The sequence below is a fragment of the Actinia tenebrosa genome, unplaced genomic scaffold, assembly GCF_029948245.1.
Source record: "Actinia tenebrosa isolate PJP-AT-01 unplaced genomic scaffold, QUT_ActTen_1.0 PGA_scaffold4__44_contigs__length_22323623, whole genome shotgun sequence".
Taxonomy (NCBI): Eukaryota; Metazoa; Cnidaria; class Anthozoa; order Actiniaria; family Actiniidae; genus Actinia; species Actinia tenebrosa.
The window spans coordinates 16,509,797-16,534,466 of record NW_028292581.1 but is presented as its reverse complement, the minus strand read 5'-3'; the positions used below and the strand labels follow the sequence as shown (position 1 = coordinate 16,534,466).

Genomic DNA, 24,670 nt, shown 5'->3' with positions numbered 1-24,670 from the left:
TCGTTGAAAGTGGGAAGATGTTTATTTGTTCTCCGATGAACTCGTCCCTCAGAAATAATGATCGAGTCAGGATAAAAGGCTTCAAGTTACCCTAATAATTCTAGTCAAATTCATAATTTTTGTATCTATTTTTTTTCTGGACTGCTAAGGTAATGAAGTTAGTAGCTTTCAATCTACGTAGCCTGCGTAGCAGCTGGTCAGTGGTATCCATTACTGTCCAATATGCGTCGAGTCAGAGATAGACCAGATTGTACGGAATTCACGAACCAGTCTATAGAGCGAACGAGATAAATGCGTCAAACGCTAACCGTCACGGCACGGCACGGCACCGCACGGCACGGCACGGCACGGCACGGCACACGTTTACAGGTTTTACGTTTTTAAGTGTTTTTTTTTTAATCTGTCAACTTTGGCTTCGACCTCAAACGGTTAAAAATAGTTAAGAGCTTTGAAAACAAGAAGGGAGTGACCTCAACACCAGCTACGCAGGCTCAATTTTTGTATTATAAATTAATATATTTCATGGCCTTGGACAAAAACAGACCTCTTTGCCTTGGGCGTAACATTTCCCCATTTTAAACCACGTGTCATTATCTTGAGATTAAGATCCTTGAGTTGTATTATTCACGTGCCTTCTCATGAATAAACGTTAAACAAAGAAATGGTACTCTAGGGAATGACTTCATGGTCTGGTATGGAAAAACAACACGCAAGGTCTATTACGATAACAAGTCATTATGATTAAGACATGCTGTTAACTGTTTACTGGAATATAACATCCTCAGTGAATGCACCAGCAAGCCTAAACTCGTCTCCTGCCAGCACGCAGTATATTCGCTGAGGGGATGGTCTTGAAGAACGGGATGGCCGCTGAACTGTTGTTCGTAGTATGTACTCGCGACCTGCAGGACGTGGGAAATCTTGTTGTGCTGGCGATGAAGGGGGTGTCTGTAAAAAAGACAAGCAATCAAATACTGGAAAAAGATGGCCTTAAAAAAGGCCTTTTGCAGCAAACAGTCACGTGCTGATATATTACTTTGATAACGAATCAGTTCAGCCAAAGGTCCGTCCCTTGGGAAAGGCAATGCTGGATGGCAAACAAACTTTAAATTGCTTCGTAACTTGAAATCAAAAGTATCTAATAAGGGAAAAAAAGCATTTTGGAAAAGGTTTTGGATATGATATTAGCAATTTAGAAAAAACGTATTTGAATAAAAGTTTGAAATTTTTTGCCATCCAGTAACAGTCATGTGACTATGTCCTGCAAGTGACTTATTTACCTATAACCTTTTGCAAGTAAACTTTTGACCATGGTTCAATACTATGCTAACGCTACAGGGCCCACTGTCATTGGCTATGTTGTTGTGGTGCATGTACCTATACTACCCTCACGGGGAAAGAATCATAAATCGAACTAAAACTTTAAATTATCTGTTGCACAGGTTTAGATACGGTTTGATGTAGACTATTCGCGTGTTTTATTGTATTGCAAAGCATTCCAAAGATAAATCCATCGATGGTTGGCAACCATGTCTAAGAGAAACAAGAGCACCAAACTTGGCGGTTTTCATAAATAAAGCTTTCATTTAGTACTATTAGCCATCCTGAGGTCGAGTTTGCATGATGCATCGTGGGACTCTTTTCGAGGACACAAAAGACGCCATCTTGAAAACATTTCCCATAAAATAGGCCCACTGACAATGCACGGAAATGCCAATTCCACCCAGCTTTTTCTAATATGCCTAATATCACACCAACATGGCCGCGTGGTTAACGTGGCTGAACGTGCATTCATTCTGCCAGGGTGGTAAAGGGTTATTTCGTGAAACGGTTATCCTTGTTGCTGCCTAGATGCCAGCAGGCATAATGGGGAGTAAGTAAGTGATTTGACCGTTATATTTTCTTTTAAAAAGATCCTGTAATTATTTCGCTAAACAACATGATTTGTCGTTACATTTACCGTTAAACCCCTTCCCCCTGTTCTACGGTGTATATTATTTTCCACTCACTTGTTGTTTGCTTGGCTCTTTTTCCAAAACGGGCTGCTCTGATCTTGCATTCTACGAGACAACCAAGATTTCAACATAAGAATACTACAATTTCAAAAAAGGTTGATGAAGGTTTTGTTGCTTGATGCATGTTTGGTTTTGTTTACCAAGCTTGAAATGCATTATATGCATATTTAAAGGGCCACTTTGGACGAAAATCGTTCCAAAATTAAAACTCTTTCATTCGAGCTGGAACTTTGCTGAAATAATCTTGAACACATTAAGAACCTCTCACTGAAATATCTTTCTAATATTCGAAAGGGAAGGGCCAAAATTTTACGATTTATTTTCGTCCGCCATTAATTTCTTTGTGTCACGGCCAACGAGTCATTATGTACAGCAGTTTTACGCTGTGACGTCATTTACTCAACACCGTCATGTTAGCGTCGTTTTGACTATACATTTCTTGTTAGATTACCTGAAGTTTATTTGATGTTTTAAACGCGTTATCGTGAAAAGAATCTTTAAACAGACTTTTTTTAAACCTTTGATACCTCTTCAAATATGATGGAAACTCCTTTGGACGCTCGCTTTGTCAATCCTGAAGAGTTAGAACCATAAGTTATAATGTATGAAGATGAAGCCGAACTAGAAGAAGAAGCAATGCTTGGGAAGAGGTTTTCATAAAAATTCCTTACGTTCATTTCATTATTTGTATTTGCTACGTACTGTCCATGATATAAAGATCTTAAATTTGAAGTTTCAATGTAATCTAATAGTGATTGATGTTATGAAAACAACCGATTGCCTTTTGAATTCTGCGTTGTGATATAAAGATTTGTGACAATATACTTAGATCTACGTGCCGAATAATTTAGAATGTGAGCTCGTAATTCTCCTAGCTGATTTACTACAGAACGGTTATTATTTGCTTCAAAATGTTTATTATGCATTGAATAGGTACAAACATACGATTATCTAATATCATCTTTGTAATAGAACATGTCAAAGGTTTCTTATTTATTACTCGCGCGACAGCGGCGTCTGTCACTCAGCTCGTAGATTTTTCTTTCTTTGTTTCGGATGTCTCGCGGACACAAATTGTGGGGTTGCTCTTTGCCCTCGTATGTAAATATGCCTTGAAAAATTGTTATCCTTAAAATGATTCGAATAAATCCCGAATATCTCAGTCACTTCGCGCGATGGAACCGCTAGAATCTCGTCCATGCGTCCTACTTTGTTGTGATTCTTGGCGTGCCGAGATGTATTGAAATTTTCGAATTATGATCGTCAGTATTATTGAAACTGAAAAATTTCAGCGCCTAGACATTATTTGGTCATATAGTAGTTAGGAAACCGAATGAAACATTATATATTTTCTGAATAAACCAAATAAACCGAGTTTTACGAACATGGCACATACATTACCCACCAATGTTTTGGTTTGGGTTGAGTAAATGACGTCATAAGTACTCGTGCCAGTCTTCTTGAGTCGAATTCTGTGATTCAAAGAAATTAATGGCGGACGAAAATAAATCGTAAAATTTTGGCCCTTCCCTTTCGAATATTAGAAAGATATTTCAGTGAGAGGTTCTTAATGTGTTCAAGATTATTTCAGCAAAGTTCCAGCTCGAATGAAAGAGTTTTAATTTTGGAGCGATTTTCGTCCAAGTGGCCCTTTAAATAGTGCAAAACAGAAGAAAATGTACCGGAAAAACGCGCTGACAAAGGTTGGTAAAATTCTATATTCTTGTGACCTTCCGCTGATTGGATTCATATTACCCATATTGCATTTCGTACTTGATATGCAACATACAACAAGATCTTCACTAGTCTGCACGCAGCCGCTGTTAGTGTCGTCACGCAATACTTTGGGGAGTGAGCGTTGCGTGACGACACTAATAGGGATCTTAAGCTGCAGGACGGCAACGACGACGACGACGGCAACCATACAATAGCACTAATTGCGCTATTCAATAGATACTCGTTGGAATGTACGAAATACTGTGCATCATTGCCGTCTTATGCTGAAAGTAAGACGTGAAATGTCCTATTTTTACGTACTAAAGAGAACGGCTACGCCAAAAGCTTATCTTTGCTGCTTTTCGTTATAAGTAAAGCGTTCCCAAAAGATGTCATTTCACTCTAAAACAGTAAAATACTAGGTAAACACGAAATAATAATACAATAGAAGGTTGAAGCGCCTCAATTTCGCCGACGTTGTCGCCCACGTTACCGTCCTGCAGCTTAAGGTCCCTATTAGCGGCTGCGTAGGACACTAGTCCTTAACCAACCTTTTTTGAAATAGCTGTGTATGAATTACCTGTGCAAACAAAAATAAAAACAAAGCAAAAATGTGGTTTCATCTTACTTCTTGTTTGGCAAACAGTTTGTGAATGACTCGACCAGCAGGGCCACGACCCGCTCCGATCACAGTCACTTCCGGTTTTTCCATCAACGATGCTAGAAATTCGTCCAGGTTTTTTTCACCTCCCACCATCTGGACCTTTTTCTTCTGTGACTCAACAGCATCTCGGAATTTGTAGCGAAGAGATTTTGCACGGGAAATAACTAGTTCTGCTAGCTGGATTTCTTTTACGAGTTCCTGGAAACCAAAGTAAAATACTTAAATAATAATAATAATAAATATTTCTTATATAGCGCCTCTTCCATAAATGTCCAGTGGCGCTTTACAATAAATTCAAAACTAAATTATCCTAAAAAATACTAGACCTAAAAAAGAAAAATTAAATCAAGAGCTAAAGTACCTTAAAATTACTTAATAAAATATTAATAAAATTGCAATAATATCCCTAAATAATTCCTAAAAATATATAAATAATCAAAAAGTGCTCTAGTTTTTGACGTGGCTTAAATAAAATCGCTATATACCGATTTAAACAGATGCGTTTTCAATTTAGACTTAAAGCATTCTAAAGATTGGCATAGTCTTATATTCTGTGGCAGGTCATTCCATAATATAGGCGCAGAGATAGAAAATGAGCGTTTGCCATACGATTCTAAGTTATAAATTGGAACTACTAATTTCTTATCTGATGCTGATCTTAGAGTACGCCTAGGTGTGTAAACTTCTAAAAGAAGTTTCAGAATATTCTCAGTCAAAACAAAACAAAACAACAACAACAACAACAACAGCAACAACAACAAAACTACAAATATACCAAATACTAAAGAAAAGAAAATGCTAAAAAGATAAAAGGAAACCACATCAAAATGTCCTTAGCAATTTGTACCACGAGCGCAAGTAGACTAATTGTTTTATAGTCAAATCCAACTAGTCGGTCAAATATAGATGCAAACAAGTTTTGAAGTAAAGCTAAATTCAATGTTTTGGTTTTCAAAGCCAGTACTTTTCGCTATTAGTATGACTGTGTAACTTATAGCCTAGTAGTTCATTCAATCAGAATGCAGCATTGATGATAGAACACTAGTTGGATTTGACTTATTCCCAATAGCCGACTTATAAACGAGGTATAAATGAGTCCGTGGTCTTAAAAAAAACACACGTAGGCATTGAATGAGAAAGAGCCCTATTTCCTTTGGATTTCCTACCTCGCATTGTGGAAGATCATCTGGAAAAAGCCAGTGCAGCTTGCTAGCCTTACTTGTCACTTGGTCTAGTAACGTGCTCACAGCAGGGATGTCGTTGCCTCCTGATCCTTCGATCTTGAGCAAAACGGCATGCAACAGAACTGGGAATAAGTGGAAGGCTACCTCGGAAGGTTTAAGGGCAGCAAGGCTATGTAAAACCTAAAGACAATAATGATAAAAAATAAATAAATAAATAAAATAGAAATAAAAATAAAAAACATAAATCAAATCGCAGTAAAAATTCGAAAATACGTGTCCTACTTTACTACATCTTTCCATTGGCTCCGTTTTGAAGATATTAAAAGCCAAGGGGCCGTTCATTTTTACGGGCATGGGGAGAGGGGGAAGGGCTGGTGGGATTTTGTGAATGTAGGTACAAAAAAAAATGTATAACCCCTTCCCAACCTGAAAGCATATAGTGGCGGGGTTGAGTTTTCAAATAACTTGAAGCCTTGTTGTTTCACATATTGTTCCAACTACCAGCAAATTCAATTGATTTTTATATGTGCTTCTCATTGAAAAGTATAAAGCTATAAAAAAAGAAACCCTGACTGCTCTGCAGTTTATAAACGTTCCAATAGTTACCCCCTTGGCATCTCATAATAATATAACCAATTCACCTTATAGTGCCAAAGGAGTAGATCCAATTAGAATTTAGACTGATTTTTGCGGAGGGAGAAAAACCGGAGAACCCGGAAAAAAATCCTCAAAGCACAGGAGAGAACCAATCAACAAGCAGCTCTACTCATATACTACACAGAGCTTGGCAGACTCGAACCCGGGCCGCATTGGTGAAAGGCGATGTAATAACTCGCACAAAATGTAATAACAACGCAAAATGTAATAACTTTTGACGCAAATCGTAATATCTCGCAATTTGAATGTAGTCTAACCAGTTTTTTCCAGACGATTCTCTATTCTGTTCTGTTCTGTTCTACTGCGTCGTTTACGCGTCCATTCAGTAAATATTGGTTTTAAAATGCGTTATTGAAGTTATTACATTTTGCGCTAAAAGTTATTACATTTAGCGTCAAAAGTTATTACATCTTGCCTTGTTATTAAATTTTGTGCGAGTTATTACATTTTGTGGCGTAACAGACGCATTGGCAGCGCACGCTACCCGTGCTTCCAATAATGTTTTAAATAAAACAATAGAATTCAAGATCAATCAATCAATATCAATCAATAATTTATTTAAACACGTATCGTCCAAGAGCTTATAAAGCTCGTTCAAAATACGAACGTGTAAAAGATGACCGCCGTTTCGCTTAAAAAGGTCTATTAGCTCCTTGCCACCATGTCTATATAAAATCAGTATTTCTTGTTACTTTCACTACCTTCTCAGCTTCTTTGGTCTCATCAAAAAGTCTTTTCTGTCTCCTGATGGGAATTGGCTTGGCGCTGTGCCAAACTTCAGCCCAAATGTTACCAGGTATGCGCATGCGTAGACTCAAATGCCCTTCCTCCATCCACTGTAGAAGATATAAAAACATACTAAATTATGAGCTGTTTAATTAGGATACAAATAGATTCACTTTTCATTTGCATTGCTATTGCATGTAGTAATGGGATCCTGATCTCTGAATATGCTGGCTCACAGACCCAGTATGAGAGATGGATGCTTCTAGTAATGGGCTCCTGATCTGGGAATATGTTGGCTCACAGACCCAGTATGGGTGACAGAAGCTCCTGATAGTGGGCTCTTATGCTTCTCGACATACCTTGTTCACAGCTTTTAGCTCTGGAACGTGTCCAGCTTTAGCTTCATTCATTAGGTCCACGGCTGCCTCTCGTTCCTCTTCTTCTAGTTCTTCTTCTGTTAACTCTAACTCTTCTTCTTCCCATCCATCTGTCACGTTTGGCGTCTCTACTGACTTACCTACAAAAGAATAGAACCTAAGCATATATATTCGAAAAAACCATTCCCAATAAAGAATAGAATATTAAAATTATAGCGATCTCTTCCGAAATCGCGAAATTATAGTGTCGCGAAATTACGAAATTAAAGCATTGCGAAAATTGCGATCTCCAAAATTGCGAAATTAAGGTATCGCGAAAATTGCGATCTCCAGAATTGCGAAATTAAAGTGTCGCGAAATTGCGATCTCCAGAATTGCGAAATTAAAGTGTCGCGAAATTACGATTTCCAAAATTGCGAAATTAAAGTATCGCGAAATTGCGATCTCCAAAATTGCGAAATTAAAGTATTGCGAAATTGCGATCTCCAGAATTGCGAAATTAAAGTGTCGCGAAATTACGATTTCCAAATTTGCGAAATCAAAGTATCGCGAAAATTTCGTGTAACAAGGTTCGTATTATGAAACTGCTTTTAGACCCAACCTGAATGGGAATATAAAAATTTTACCGCCTGTCTCTTGTTTCTCTTGTTCTACATCAACTTCGAGAAGTTTTAATTCCTCCGCTTCTTCTGTTGTCTCTTTGCCTGGTATCCAATCGTTAGGTGAATACCAGCGGACAAAATCCCCAAGTAAACAGCCAGGGTTTGCAGCCTACAACAACAAACAAAATATCTTTCGTTTTCATACTTACCACAATTGCTGCTAAAAAATAGGGGTTTGCGAAGGAAGGAAAACTAGAGAACACGAAAACGTATCATATCATATCTACCAAGAACTATAGAACTATGGAACAGCCTACCAACTGAGCTGAAAACCACGCCAATGTCCTTGGCGAAATTTAAAAAGTTAATTTCTGAACACTATGACCAGAAATTATCATCCTATCAGCCACCTCAGTAACTCATTATATAATCAATTAGTCAAGTATTTTTGATAAAATATGTAATGTTATAACTTTTAGACCATTCCTCTCTTGCTATTTCTGATTTTTTTTACGACGCAAAAGAGTTCTAAGAAGTTCAATGTCCTTGGAGAAATTCAAAAAGCTTATTTCTCACTATATAATGAATTAGTCCAGTATTCTTTGATAAAATATTTAAGGTCATAACTTTTAGACCTCTCCACTCTTGATATTTCATACTAATTTTTTCATAATGCAAAATTGTTCTAAGAAGTACTTCCTGGTATTTTTTCAGTTTTACAACAATGGGGGAAGGTTGTCAATTGGGACGCAAGTCCTGTATCCTCCTCCTGTCACGTTTTATCATAATAACCTACATCTTTTTCACTATTTTTTCCTTTTTATCTCTATGTAACTATATTTAGCTCACTTAATTTATTAGATCACATATTGTACCTCAGGTTGTAAATAGTGACGAATAAACTAAACTAAACTAAACTAAACTAAACCCTGATGAATTTCCTGTGGTTTTGGCGGGAACCTTCGAGCCAAAACGCGCGCGCTCTCGCCTCTAAAAGTCTTTTACCACTCTGGTAACACACCTCCAGCCTCAAGTCTGTTTACGAACAAGCAGTCATTAGAGCAGTTTCGTATTATTGCGAAAAAGTCGGTGCCGTATGCGTGCCTTGCCACGACCGTGATGTTTTCTAGAATTTTGATTGGGGATTTTTTAATCGCGCAACGTGATTGGTCTGGCAGTGCCCCGACCTTGGCTTGACCGTGTTCACCGTGTAAATTCTCGTGTAATGTGAATGGTCTGGCGTATGTCTTGCCATGTCACGTCCGTGTAAGTGCCGTGAGCTTTTCACAGTCATACGAAAACTACTCCTAAGCGTTTACCTTAGAGAGTGACCGTACCTTGAAAGCTTCCATATCAGAGAGTAAAGAAGCACTCTGCATCTGTGCCCTGACGCGAGCCCCTTCCTGCGTGGTTCCTAACTGAGAAAGAACTTCAGCGTGTTCTTGAAGCATGTCTTCGGTCATTGGTGCTGGCTCCTTCAAAATAAAATAAGCTTTTAAAATACTTCTGTAAACTGGATGACAAGAATAAGATTTTAAGCAATTTCAATGATACATTCATAAATACCGTTGACCTCCGAAATAAAGCCATTGGCTGATTTTTGCTCAATGTGCCTTTGGATGGGCTTATTCTAAGAGAAGGCTTATTTTCCAAGGAGTTTATCTTTCTCGAGAAAATAGAGTTTTAGCGGAGGTTAATCAAAATGTTTCCATGACATTGTCGTAAAACACAAAGCTTTCAAGTGCCTATGAAATGTCATGGAAACGCCTTGATTGACGTCCGCCAAAACCTACTTCGTCGCGAAGGCAAACAGTACGATTTCGGTCGTGTGATTGAGAAGTGCTGTAACATAACGCTGGATTATGTCTGATGCATCATGAATTTAAGGCTCAGGTCAAACGTCGAACTTCACATGAGCCGAACCTAATTGAAGCAATGGATAACAAGGCGGTCGTCTTTGAAGTGATTAGGTTCGGCTCATGTGAAGTTCAACGTTTAACACGAGCCTAAGTTCACAGATTCACTCACCTGCGTAATAGGTATATACAGAGGTTCGTCACAAGCTAAAAGGCGAAGATCACCACATTGTCTCAGTCTTCCTTTTACAATGAAATTATTCTCCTCTTCTGAAAGCTTTTTCTCTAGGACACTCAAACTTTCTACGGCCTCAAAAAATTCATCATCATCTGAGCTACTCGTGGATGATTCTGGTTGACTATTCTTATCTTTATTGTTTTGATTATCAAAAGATTTTGAGGGAGATTCACCACATGAGCTGGAGGAAGCTCTCATTTTGGAGATTCTTCTTCTTTCAATACAACAATTTAACATCTGAAATAAAAGACAAAAATATAGAATTATTCGATTGCACGTGACGTCATTGCCGCCATGATTGGTGCCTTTATCAACATAAGATTTCTCATTAGCATCCATTACTAACCGCACCAAGATGGTCGTCATAGTTTTTGGATTTTGACACTCTTGGGAATGCTTGCAGCCTAACAATAGACTCAGATTGCAGTCTGTCGAAATGCAGCTAAATTTGGAGGACATAACACTGAACAGGTTTCCAATTGCTGGCTTTCACTTTACGTCATTTTCTGTCTCGTGCGGAATGTTCATCACCCGAATCACAAGTTTTCAATAGAATTCTTTCTGGCTGACAGTACATGGTGGTCAGTGTTTGACCACCATTTGAAGCAGATAATGAGATTCAAAAACTTTTATCAGCTGATTGAAAGCCAGCAATAGCAGATATCGGAGTTACACTCTATTGCCTTCAGACAATTGTTACATTTGGGTCAGTTTCTATATTTTATTGTATTGACCCAAATACCTCGACTTGAAACAATTGTTTGAAGGCAACAGAAATTCTTTTGAAATTCCTTTTTCTTTTTCTTTCTTTCTTTCTTTTTTTTTTGTTGAAATTTTTGTTTTGTCCTCCAAATTGAGGTGCTTGGACGTCACATGCAAGGGGTCTATATCTCTATGCCTTGTACTAGAAAGCTATGGTCGCACTTTAACAACTAAAATTTATAAGAGATAAACAATAGCTTCTGCATGACACATTTACTAACCTGTAGCTTTTGGTGAATTAAACAGTATCCTAAGTCAGGTGGTTCTAACTTTAATCTTTCAAAATAAAGAAAACAAAAATAGGCAATTACTCAATAGAAATTGAAAGCGTTTTTCACCTAGTGAAGTATGGAATTGATTCATACCTTGGTATAAATACATCATTTTCCCATCTATATCTCATTTCTAACACAAATTCATGCCATAAGTGAGCTACTGCTCGTAGACCTGTGAAAATATCAAAAAAGTCATGACACAATTGCAAGCCCCATCTTGTACTCTCACTGGTATTTAGTGCCTCTAGAGAGTGGTATTGTTTATTGGCACAAGCTGACAATACATACAGTATACTGTCAGTTGGCCATACAGACAGTAAGATTGACTGAAAAATGTGAGACATACAGAAAGCAAGACCGACTGACAGATGGTCAAACAGACAGAGACTGACTGACAGATGGACAGACAGGCAGACAAATTGCAAGACAGATGGTACAATGACAAAAAACTTAAACTTTATGAAAAGCTATTTTGACACAAGGGTGTTCTTGGTGAGTTTGTCTTTTGCGTATTCATTGTATTTAAAATTGTATTATTGTGCTTTAGGTAACACTAATAAAGCCAAGCCAATCACAATATTATCGTCACTGACTTACCACCATAATTATTATGCACGATACAAGTACGGACAGCCAAGAAATATGTCAAGCTGTCTTCAGGTGCTGACTTGAGCCCTCGAAACTTGTCCTGTCAATCAAAATATCACAGTCAAACAGATGCATAGCAGGTGTTGTAGAACATTTCTAGGATTACAGACTTTGGCAGTTATAGCCAAAAATCCAGTATTGACTCTCATAGCGCTCGGACACTTGGTTTCTGAATACAAGGTCCCTGCAACCTTATATTCAGTTACAGTAAAGGCCTATGCTAAGGACGTTCATGGACAAGAGTTCCCATTGTCAGAATGTTTTTAAAACTTTTGCACGATGAAAGTACATCATACTAGAAGTAAAATGAACAAATAGAATACGGGGGTCACCAACTCTGTTTTGTCGTCAGAAAGCGTGGAAGTTCACGGCTTTTTTACGGTAAAAACGCATGCACGAAAACATAGAAAGTGGTAAAAAATTAGTATTCCATATTTTCCCCGTCTTCTCCGGTTTTCCTCCCTCCTCAAAAATCAACTACCAATTTCTAATTCGATCTTTGGGCTTTCACCTAGTTTGGAGCCTAGCTCTGTTGTGTTTGTCCCACGCTGTGATACAACAGCTAAAGTTAGTAGACTTTTTTTAGATTTTAGTTATCTCCTGATTGTGCCATTTTCCACTGAACTCTTGAAAACGTTACTTGAAATTCTATTTCATTTAAGTACTAAAATTTCAATTTGATTCCATCGTCATATTTTTTAGATTTTTCTCTAAAGCTAGGTAATAAAATAACGCACACACACTAAACTCATGCGTAGAAAGAATGCGTCTTAACAAAGCCCATTAACGTCCTTAAGAGTAGCTCACCTTTAAAGCATTTTTCAATTTTTCCTGATCCTGATCCTTCTGTTGGTGTACTTGTTGCTGTTTCGCTTCCACTGATTCAATATCTTCTTCAGCATCTGGGAAAAGATGCTGCACAAATGGGAGAAATGAATGGAGGAATAGAAAACAAGAATGCATGCGTGCACTGGCACAACAGGAGAAAAGTGTAAGGATAAGCAAAACACACATTAGATTGCTTCTCAAAAAAAAAAAGAACTTTGGTGTTAACTTTGACCAGTTACTTTCAGTCCTAGGACTGAATTAATCTTGTTCCAGTTACTCCAGACTGAATTCAGTCCTTTCACAGGACTTTACCAGGTTTCAAGTAACATCATGTGACCCAAAAATAGCCCATTTATTGGCTGGTTTGCTCATGAATTATTAATGAGTATGAGAAATAGATTTAATGATCCATACTGAAGCCATCATCAGGTAAAGGTGTGCATATTTAGAAAAGCATATCATCTCTAAATATGCACATAATTATCCTTACCTGACAATGGCTTCAGCATGAATCCGAAACATTGTAACCCATTATCCTTAATTTTCATCTTAAATCTATTTAAGAAATACCATTAGAATTTGGTTGAGCAGTTCCTCTGGTATTGGGTACTCCTGTGGCATCACATCACTCAGAACAGGGATTTTTGTTGTTGCCTTAGAAACAGCTGAAGATAGTGAAGTCACAGGGATCCCATGACCGGGGTCTGTCAGCTTTTGCAATGCTTGTGTTATGTCTGCAGCTGAATCAAAAGGAATGAGGATGAACTATTACGGGTGGTTGAGATGTACAGAGAGAACAAACTTAATTTGTACCAATGTTTTTGTTCTAATTTGATACATCATTTTATGGTAAACTTCCAAAAATAACTGGAAAGCTAAAAATGCTTGGAAGTCGGTTTACATATTCTTAATTAAAAGTCATTACATTTAGGGTCGGGATTTCTGCTATTTGCAATTATAATAATCAGCGTAATAACACACCGTATGAACACATAGCAAAAAAATCAATGTGATTGAAAAAATGACAAAAAAAAGGCACAAAATCTATACAAATACACACAGCACACAAGAGCATCATCAGTCTTTACAGTATATTTAAGTTAATTTGCAAAAGTATTAAAACTTTTAATGAATGAAAGGGTTTACCAGTTGGTTGAATTGAATGAAAATGAATGGATGGATAATTGAAAGTTGAAAGAATGAAAGAATATAAAATGGGATGGAAGATAGAAATCATAGGTGAATGGGTAGATAGATAGGATAAATTGATGGATCGATGGATGGGATGAAGCCGATGGATGAATGGGATAAGATGGATGGGAAAAATGGGTAGATGGATAAATGAATGGATGGATGGATAGATAGGATAGGATACACTGGATGAACAGCATGAATGGGATGGATGGGATGGGATAAATGCTATGATGGATAGAGGAATGAATGAATAAACAGATGGATAGGAGAGGATTTACTGGAAGAACAGAATAAATGGGATAGGTGGGATGGATAGATGGGAAAAATTGCCATGATGGATAGAATGAACAGAATGTGTGGGATGGATGCATGCATGGATGGATGCATGGAATGGAATATATTACATAATAATCCTTACTTTCACTGTCGTCCATTTCTGTATTCAATAACTGCATTGTTGATTCTTGTTTATAGCATAAATTCATGTAGCCACCAATATATTCACCTAGTTAGTTTAAGAGACAGTAGTATGAAAAATAAATTACAGTGCTCCCTTTTCAAAAGGGTTTTGGTGGACGTCAACCAAGGTTTTTTTCCTGACATTCAATAAGCACATGCCCTTGAAAGCTTTGCGTTTTCCAACAATGTCATGGAAACACTTTGATTGACATCAAGACCTTGTTTTGTTGTGACAGAAAGTTGTACGATTTCAAGCGTGTTATTGAGAAGTGTTGTTAATAAACTAATATAATATACGATAACACAATTCTAAGAGGTTTAAAAAAATCCTAAATATTAAAACTTAAATGGTTTGAAGAAACCATGTGTGCTACTGTTATCTTAGCTTAGCTTAGCTATAACACCATACTGACAGTAATACAAACTTTAATATTTGTAAATTAATAATGATGATGGTGATACTGATGCTAATGATGATGGTGAAGATGATAATGATGAAGATAATGATAATGATGTTGATGATGATGGTAATAATGATGGTGTTGATGATGGTGATGATGATGATGGTGTTGATGATAATGATGATGATGATGATGGTGATGTGATATGATGGTGATGGTAATGATGATGATGATATGATGATGAAGATGATGATGATGGTATGATGATGATGATGACGATGATAATGATGTGATATTCTAGTCCTTATCTGTGGACTTTTCCTGACGATGAACTCACCTAATAAACAGTGTGGGTTTTCACATGTTCTCACCCTGACAGACCATTCAGGAGCTTGTAAAGGATCAAGATCTCTAAACAAATGAAAAGCACAACAACTTCAATTGCAGTTTCAAATAATTTCACCACTGTACATTTCCATGTGGCCATCTTAAACTCTATTGTTTTCAGTAAGGCATTATGAGATACAATTGTCAGGGAAGTAAATACTGGAAAATGTATAGACAGCACAGCTGTCACAGTGTCTTTTTAATATATAACTTTACATTATCCATCATGAAACACATCAAAAAAGCAATTGAATTTTGCTGGTAGTTCCTGGGGGGGGGGGGGGAGGGTACTCCCCCTATATTCGCTATACGGGTACGTGCCGCCAAACAGGGTATGGTTTTCAGCGATTCTGCTCTGGAACAGGGTATATAAAATTGCGCTCGCTCTGGAACAGGGTATATGAAATCACAATCTCTCCTCTCTGGAACAGGGTTTTCAGCAATCTTGCTCTGGAACAGGGTATGAATTTCAGTGATTTTTACTCTGGAACAGGGTCAGGGTTCAGAGGGCTCAGCGGCACATCCATACCCTAAACTGGCAAGAGTACCCCCCGGATGGTAGTTGGACCAAGAGATATGTAAAACACACCAGCAGTCATACTTAATCATAATGAACACTTACGAGTAAATAGCATTATCAACAACTACTTCTTCTGAGAGACATGGCCATGTTGTAGACAGATGAAGTTCACTAATAAAAAGATAATGACATGTGGTACGGTTACAGCACGGCTATGAATTTCAAGTATTTATTCCTATATATAGTTCTCTCGAGTCCAATAACCATATATAACAACAATATAATTGCCTAGACGGGTCCTGGCTCCAAGATCCACACCTTTAATCATAGAGTAGACTTAACTACAGTGGCTATTGAACATGTGCAATTGTGTGAAAACTATAAATAGCATGTAATCACAACTGAGCTTGGAACACACTGAGTACATATTAATCTCTTGACACAGCTTATATACAACTCAATAACATATAGACCCAGGCCTGTCGCTTACATAGGAATATATTTCTCTATCCATTCCAACTCCCAAGCTCATTGTTCATTACAAGAGAAATCTAATTCCATTTATACGAAAATTGTTAAGGATATTTAAGATAATGGCCAAAGTCATCAAAGTTACAGAATTGTCTGGCCTGAATCAGAAATTTGTCTGCTGGTCAAATGTTTGCCTTGCCATTCATTTGGATCAGTTACAACGGCTTTTGATATTGTGCAAACTCAGACATTTTAACATCCGCTTTTTTGTGAAATTGGTTTTCACTGCTGCGAGTCATATGAAAGGTAACAACAGAGATTGTCTTTTATTGATGTCAGTGAAAAAACAAATTTCAGCTCGCAGCTCGCAACTACCAAGTTCGCAGAATATAGAAAACCACAGTAATTCAGAAATGAGGTATGACCAAGCTCAAAAAAAATTGCATGGTCATCATGATTGCAGGTGACTGACAAGCCATTATTTCAAGCCCCTCTCTAATGAACAATATATTAATTATGTCGTACCTTATGGGATCTTGAGTGGCACCAAATGGTAAGGTGCCCAAATCTGTCATTCCTACTTCACATTCTATGGAGGAACTAAGGTCTGGGGGTTCTTGAGGCCAAGCATAGTCCGTCCATTCATCGAGTATGTAGGTAAAACGGACTGATACTGTAACTGGTGGACAAGGTGATGCAGAGCAAGCCTAAACAAATGAAATCATTACTTATGCTAATACAAGCTGTACTAGGCTCACACTTTACTCTGAGCCTAACATGTAGCTGAACTGTTTCCTTAATATAGACTTATTAAAAGGAGGGTCATGAATTTCTTACTGAATGAAAGGTGAGGGCTACCCCCCTTCTTAAAAACATTTACTGCAAATTCCCAAGCCCTTTTCTGACCATCAATAAAAAAACATATCTGTTTCCAAACCCTACTGTATCCCATCATTAACCCGGATGTTATGACAGGATAGACCACTTTATGTTATTTTGTTATGTTATTGGGCTTAATGTTCCCCCATTTCACACCACTTGTCATCGACAATTTTTTGTTTGAGTTGTATCCATATTCATGTTTCTTCTCATGCTAAACCATTAAACAAAGAAATGATACTCTAGGTAATGACACGTGGGAAAACATTACACTCAAGCTAATTATACAAAGAGCTCTTTTTATAAGTAAATTCTTCCCCTCCTCTTACTTAGGTACCTATAACTCACCAGCTTATCTTTAAAGACCTCCAATAGACCTGCTAGATGGTCATACTGTGGGGGAGTACTCTTAAGGTGACACATCTTGACCTCCCCTCCCCCAGGTACAAATAACTCACCAGCTTATCTTTAAAGACCTCCAATAGACCTGCTAGATGGTCATACTGTGGGGGAGTACTCTTAAGGTGACACATCTTGACCTCCCCTCCCCTCCCCCAGGTACAAATAACTCACCAGCTTATCTTTAAAGACCTCCAATAGACCTGCTAGATGGTCATACTGTGGGGGAGTACTCTTAAGGTGACATATCTTGACCTCCCCTCCCCTCCCCCAGGTACAAATAACTCACCAGCTTATCTTTAAAGACCTCCAATAGACCTGCTAGATGGTCATACTGTGGGGGAGTACTCTTAAGGTGACATATCTTGACCTCCCCTCCCCTCCCCCAGGTACAAATAACTCACCAGCTTATCTTTAAAGACCTCCAATAGACCTGCTAGATGGTCATACTGTGGGGGAGTACTCTTAAGGTCACACATCTTGACCTCCCCTCCCCCAGGTACAAATAACTCACCAGCTTATCTTTAAAGACCTCCAATAGACCTGCTAGATGGTCATACTGTGGGGGAGTACTCTTAAGGTAACACATCTTGACTTTCCCTCCCCCAGGTACAAATAACTCACCAGCTTATCTTTAAAGACCTCCAATAGACCTGCTAGATGGTCATACTGTGGGGGAGTACTCTTAAGGTGACACATCTTGACCTCCCCTCCCCTCCCCCAGGGACAAAAAACTCACCAGCTTATCTTTAAAGACCTCCAATAGACCTGCTAGATGGTCATACTGTGGGGGAGTACTCTTAAGGTCACACATCTTGACCTCCCCTCCCCCAGGTACAAATAACTCACCAGCTTATCTTTAAAGACCTCCAATAGACCTGCTAGATGGTCATACTGTGGGGGAGTACTCTTAAGGTCACACATCTTGACCTCCCCTCCCCCAGGTACAAATAACTCACCAGCTTATCTTTAAAGACCTCCAATAGACCTGCTAGATGGTCATACTGTGGGGGAGTACTCTTAAGGTGACATATCTTGACCTCCCCTCCCCTCCCCCAGGTACAAATAACTCACCAGCTTATCTTTAAAGACCTCAAATAGACCTGCTATATGGTCTTTCTGTGGGGGAGTACTCTTAAGGTGACATATCTTGACCTCCCCTCCCCTCCCCCAGGCACCAACAACTCACCAGCTTATCTTTAAAGTGCTAGTCTTACGAAAATTACACATCCCTGGAAATTGTACCATATAAAACTATATATGTAATATAGCTTACTGTCCAAATTCTTTTTCGATACGAGACTGGGAAGATGTTGCATTTAGCCGGTAAAGTTTGGCCGTTTGAGTCTGCCATTAAGCGATTGCGTTCCTGGCAACTTTTAGTGATTCGAAGAAAGTGACGTCATACGCGCCACCCTTCAAAATTTGCGGCTTTTCACAATGTGTAATTGCAACCAAATTTCGACTATTTTTGATTTAAAAACAAACCTTAAACCAAGTCATGCCTTCTTACAGAGAATGCTGTAGAGTCAGTGTGGATAACAAGGATGCCAGTTGCGCATATGACGTCACACATAAATTAAAATGCAACAACAAAATTGCTGCTCATAGAAATGGCGGATGAGTTTTTAACAATTTTCGGAAGCAGAATTCCGACGGGAAAAGTTTCTTTTTCGAACCAATTATTGTTTATTGGTGAACATCATAACCTATTTGAGCATATACAAAATCGGGGATTTTTTTGCGTCATTAATATTTTCGTAAGACTAGCACTTTAAAGACTTCCAATAGATCTGCTAAATGGTCGTACTGTAGGGGAGTACTCTTAAGGTGACAAATCTTGACCTCCCCTCCCCCAGGTACAAATAACTCACAAGCTTGTCTTTAAAGACCTCCAATAGACCTGCTAAATGGTCGTACTGTGGGGGAGTACTCTTAAGGTAACACATCTTGACTTTCCCTCCCCCAGGTACAAATAACTCACCAGCTTATCTGTAAAGACCTCCAATAGACCTGCTAAATGGTCATACTGTGGGGGAGTACTCTTAAGGTGACACATCTTGACCTCCCCTCCCCTCCCCCAGGTACAAATAACTCACCAGCTTATCTGTAAAGACCTCCAATAGACCAGCTAGATGGTCATACTGTGGGGGAGTACTCTTAAGGTGACACATCTTGACCTCCCCTCCCCTCCCCCAGGTACAAATAACTCACCAGCTTATCTTTAAAGACCTCCAATAGACCTGCTATATGGTCATACTGTGGGGGAGTACTCTTAAGGTGACACATCTTGACCTCCCCTCCCCTCCCCCAGGTACAAATAACTCACCAGCTTATCTTTAAAGACCTCCAATAGACCTGCTAGATGGTCATACTGTGGGGGAGTACTCTTAAGGTGACACATCTTGACCTCCCCTCCCCTCCCCCAGGTACAAATAACTCACCAGCTTATCTTTAAAGACCTCCAATAGACCTGCTAGATGGTCATACTGTGGGGGAGTACTCTTAAGATGACACATCTTGACCTACCCTCCCCTCACCCCGGGACAAATAACTCACAAGCTTATCTTTAAAGACCTCAAAAAGACCTGCTAAATGGTCATACTGTGGGGGAGTACTCTTAAGGTGACACATTTCAAATGAAGTTCGAAACTCTCCACCAAGACACACGCCATAGTAGAGGCGTCTCCATCGTTGACTGGCCTGGATAAACATTGGAACTGTACTGCAAGACAAAAGTGGTATTCCTCTCTTCAGTACTAATTACTGTCAGTAGATATAAGTAGAAGAAAAAAAATGGCTGCAGACATAACTCTAGCTTTATTGCCTGTATGAGCCACATATAAGCTGAGGCCTGCATTAATAACAAGGCCCATATTAGGCCATATGCAGGGTGGTAATGGTGGTCAGAAATGTTGAAAAAATCCCCTAAAAGTACCTGACTTTTGTCTAGGTGGGAGTGGCAACTAAAGATTTTTATTATTAAAAGGTACGTGCAAACTAATTTATCAATGAGTACTGTCTGACTATTCTGGCTCGCACTATAAAACAACTCTGATGATAAAAGAAGGTTGTCACATAATTATACTATAGGCGAGCAAAGCAAATTTACAGAAGTAACACTTCAGCCATCAGCTGGTGGAAACAAAATTAGTTATAGTCAATTGAATCCTACAGTACATGTATGGTTTAAGGTCATCTCATTCTCTTGTGGCTCACATGCATTGTAACCAAAGTACTAAGATGGTGACATCAAAAATATAGATTGAGGGCTTTTTACTGGTATACCAGATACATAAACCTACCATTTAGCATTTGAAAATGCTATGGCTATTGAACTTAGAAGTAAATGGCACCGTGATTCATTATCAATGGCTTCTATATTCTGCGCTGGCGTAAGAACTATGAATTCCTTTAAACCAAACCTGAAAAAAGACAACCAGTGAAAAGAATACTAAATAGTGTTAATAGCGCAGCGCACTGATTCTAAAAATAGCTTAAAGATTCGGACAAACATTGCATTCTGTTTAACCACCACGAGGATTATACGAACCGGTTTTATTATTTTTACTTAAAGTTACAATAATAACCCATGTAAACTAAGAGCAACTGCGATCGGCTGTGAAAATTATCTGCTGAAAGTAAACTTCTAAGTTTGTTTGTCCGAATTTCGCCTTTGTCTTCGTTTTTCATGACGTCACGGTTGCGTTGCGCAATTGAACCACTATTGATTATGATGTTAATGAGACTTCAGCTATAACACAGGAAACCCATGCACACACTAGTTGTGAGAGATTTGTTATAAATCTCCAGCTGAGCAGTGAACCCGGGGTGCAAAGCATGAGCGGACAAAATGACTGGCCCTAAAGCATTTATGGAGCTTAAAAGAACAGAGCAAATGTGGCACTTAAAGTGAAATTGTTTTTAGTCTTCATTTCCATATTTCTGCTTCTTGTAGGCATGTATATCTTATATTTTAGTCAAAAGAATTCAGAAAAATAGGCAAAAGTTGGGTTACAGTAATGAGGAAATGAGGGCTGGCGGCAAAACATCTAAACATGCTGTGATTGGCTGAAACAAAATTCACGGCTCATCTGGTTCGTAAAAATGTCAAAAATGGGAATAATTTAGCTCACCATCGACTGAGACAGTGTACTCTAGGTGGAAAGTCAAAATCCATGTCAAACATATCCATTACTGCTGACGGGATACCCTCCTCAGATCCTTAAAAAAATAAACAAATTGAACAAATGAAAAAAGGATGAAAGAAATGAATGTATATGAATAAATAAATAGAAAAGTAAAGGGGGGATTGAAGGAGTGAGAAAGGAGGGAAGGGAAAAGAGGAAGAGAGGGAGAAAGGAAAACATGAATGGATGAATGGATGGATGGATTGATTGTCGAACGAATGGATGGATGGGTGGTTATATAAATGAATGGATGGATAGATGGATGGATAGATAGATGGATAGATAAATGGATGGATGGGTGGCTATAGATATAAATGAATGAATGGATGTACTGTATGGATTGGTGGCTGAATGAATGAATGGATGGATGGATATAGATGGATGGATGGAAGGGATGAGGTCAGAGAAAGGGATGAGTAAAGGAAGGAAATGTAGGGAACTGTAGTCGTTTTATTTTTTTAGCAGTGCATAAAAAGATTTTTCAGTAAAAATTAATTCCTTGATTTTTTAAATAAATACATACCTTCTTTAATATTTTTAGTTGAGTGCTTTTCTTTTCTTTTACTTTTGAGATAATGATATGCAATATTGAAAGTAAATGTAGCAAAGCTGACTTCTTCCTGCATAAATGCCCATGTGCCTTCTTTCTCCTAGAAAACATTTCAATATTTATGTCTGGTGAATAAAAATATGCTGGCATGTATTTTAGTCGACCTGTGATGCATACATGTGTCATATGTGAGTAGAGTTGTTTGTTGGTTCTCTCCTGTGCTTCAAGAGCTTTTCCTCCAGTTTTCCTCCCTCCAAAAATTCAAATTCTAAATTTTAATTCGATTTACCGGCTGCCTTATCAATTGGTTTGCAAGGCCTGTTAGGCATTAAGCCGTCCACCCAGGAGAGGTAAATGCATTAGAAATATTTACATATGCAAGAATCAACTTCCAAGAGTGGCGTCACATGGTCTGAAATGTGCACAACAAATAACGAAGGTAAAGCTGTCTATTTTTGACTTTATTTAGGGAGATTGAAGGTGAAGTGTGACAGTTGCAACTTAGCATAATCATATAAACTTGTGACCATCAATGTGTCTCATAGTGAAAAATACACATCTAGCATTTTTCAACATCTCTAATAAAGAGAGAATCACCACTTTATTGATCATCAGAGCCACAGTGAAGGTCTATCCATTTGCAGATATTTTTTTTAGTAAAGGCAGCACCTTCTACTCAGATATTTTAAAACCCTGAGTGTTGGTCCTGCCACTGGGCTTGAAACCATGACCTACTGTACGTACAACAGACCAATGTTAAACCAAGTGTCCCTGAACTAGAAGATGGCTAATATGCTAGAAATGTATGTTATGCAGATGGATGGGTGGGTGGGTGGGTGTGTGGGTGGATGGATGGATAAATTATGAAACAAATGAATGAATTGGTGCATGGATAAACAAATAAAAAAAGTTATAAGTTTAGGAATGAACTGCTGAAAAAATGAATGATAAAGAAATAATAATTAAATGAATGAAAACAATGGATGGATGGAAGTAATGAATAAATGAATGAGATGGATGGGTGGCTGAAAAAAAAATTATGAAATGCAATGAGGCGAATGAAAGACAACCATATCTTAAAATTTTTCAGTGATGTCTTACATGTTCACTTTTCTTGATAGGGATGGGGTTGATTTTAACTTTTTCTGTTGAAGCAGTGAATGATGATCCTGAACCCTGGAGAGTAGAACATATATATATATATCTATCTAAATATTAGTATCCAAAGTTTTGGTAATGCAGTCAACAAAACCTCGCAACTTGTTACATGCAACATTATTGCATTGCAAGTTAATTAATACTGAGCAAATGTTGCTCATATTACCACTCTGGCACTTTTAGACCAGTCTTCCTGTCTGGGCACCCCGGGGAGGGGGGTACTCCGCCAGAATTTGGGTTGGGGTGTTCTGCTGGGATTCTGAAAGGGGTACTCTGTTTATGATAAAAAAAACCTCAAATTTGTGGACCCTGTTTATGATAAAAAATATAATTTATTGCACTGAGTTCCTGTTCCATTATCATGTCATTTCGCGTATCGTTTTTTTACGACCATAAAAACCAGTTTCGGTGAATACGAAAGTAGGATCCCTGAATATGACAGGAAACTCAGGAAGAACTTGGAACTTGAGTGAAATTGCATACCCTGTTTATAATAAGAAGCTCGAAAACCCATACCCAGTTCAGCGGATCATCCCCGTTAAGTCCATATATGAGAGTCCCCCCCCCCCCCCCCCCCCCCCGGGCACGTTGACTGGTCAATGTGTTGATCAGTCCGATGTGGCTGTTCATCGTGTCTGGCCATATTGAGCAGTCAATATTTTTAGTCCTGTATCTCATCTAACTTAATTTTACAATCTTAAAATATAAGGCATATTTTTATAGGAGAGTAGTTTTCATGACTTAAAAGTGATTGATACAAGCTTATTTTGAAAAGCTACTTTAGATATACAAATAGTAAAAATAGCAATGAGTATGTATTACTTTTTTTGACAGTCCAAATACCTTAGAAGATCTTGTAGTGAATCTCGTGCCATCATCAAGTTTCCATTCATGGAGGACTTCTTCAAGCCTTGCAATAAACCTTCAAGTATTGAACAACATTTGGTTTGAAAAAAGATTTTGATCAAACTACTAACGTTGGAAAATAAAGCTAATTTTTGTACTAATCTTTGAAAGAATAAAGCATCTTCATTTTCATTTTTATTTCAAAGTTAGGATCTTTACGAACATACAGGTAGATTTGTGCTTTGTATCTGTAATTATTATTATTTTTAGCTCAAAGATTTTAGCTCAAAGATTATTGTTATTGTAGAAATATGGACGTTTACCTTTCCCAGTCAGACGAAGTGGTAAAATCTGTAATTTCGAACACTTCATTTTCCTAAATTAAACAGTAAGGTAGCAATACATATGTATTTTACAAATAAAATACAAAATGCTATTTTTTTACAAAATATTCCCACAAATTTCAAAACTTTTTGTGTAAAGTTACCTCCTCCTCCACTTCCTCCATCTTGGATGCACATACTGGGCATGCGCCGTGGCTTCTTGTTCGAGCCAATGACATCATCGCAGTAACGATTGAAAACCTTCGAGAAGCGCGCGACTCGCGCGAATCCCGACGTCCAAATTCCAAAAAATTGCTAGCTTTCCTCAATAACATTGTCAAAGAA

The 24,670-nt window shown here is 38.2% G+C and overlaps 1 protein-coding gene across 1 annotated transcript; it reads right to left on the bottom strand.

Annotated features, from left to right (window-relative positions):
• Window positions 1-3: 3 nt before the first annotated feature.
• On the bottom strand, window positions 4-24,543 carry LOC116302001 (rab3 GTPase-activating protein catalytic subunit). The gene is made up of 27 exons (XM_089036599.1): window positions 24,490-24,543; window positions 24,326-24,378; window positions 24,000-24,078; window positions 23,100-23,174; window positions 21,972-22,098; window positions 21,395-21,482; window positions 20,564-20,683; window positions 19,847-19,983; window positions 17,208-17,236; window positions 16,506-16,687; window positions 15,612-15,680; window positions 14,940-15,013; window positions 14,161-14,247; window positions 13,119-13,288; window positions 12,528-12,635; window positions 11,670-11,760; window positions 11,163-11,244; window positions 11,019-11,073; window positions 9,970-10,272; window positions 9,279-9,416; window positions 7,966-8,110; window positions 7,322-7,479; window positions 6,938-7,072; window positions 5,562-5,759; window positions 4,360-4,593; window positions 2,010-2,060; window positions 4-948 (listed from the first exon to the last, which is right to left on the bottom strand). Exons 1-27 carry the CDS (start codon window positions 24,508-24,510, stop codon window positions 763-765), a joined length of 3,195 nt encoding a protein of 1,064 aa, XP_088892725.1. The 5' UTR covers window positions 24,511-24,543; the 3' UTR covers window positions 4-762.
• Window positions 24,544-24,670: the final 127 nt, after the last annotated feature.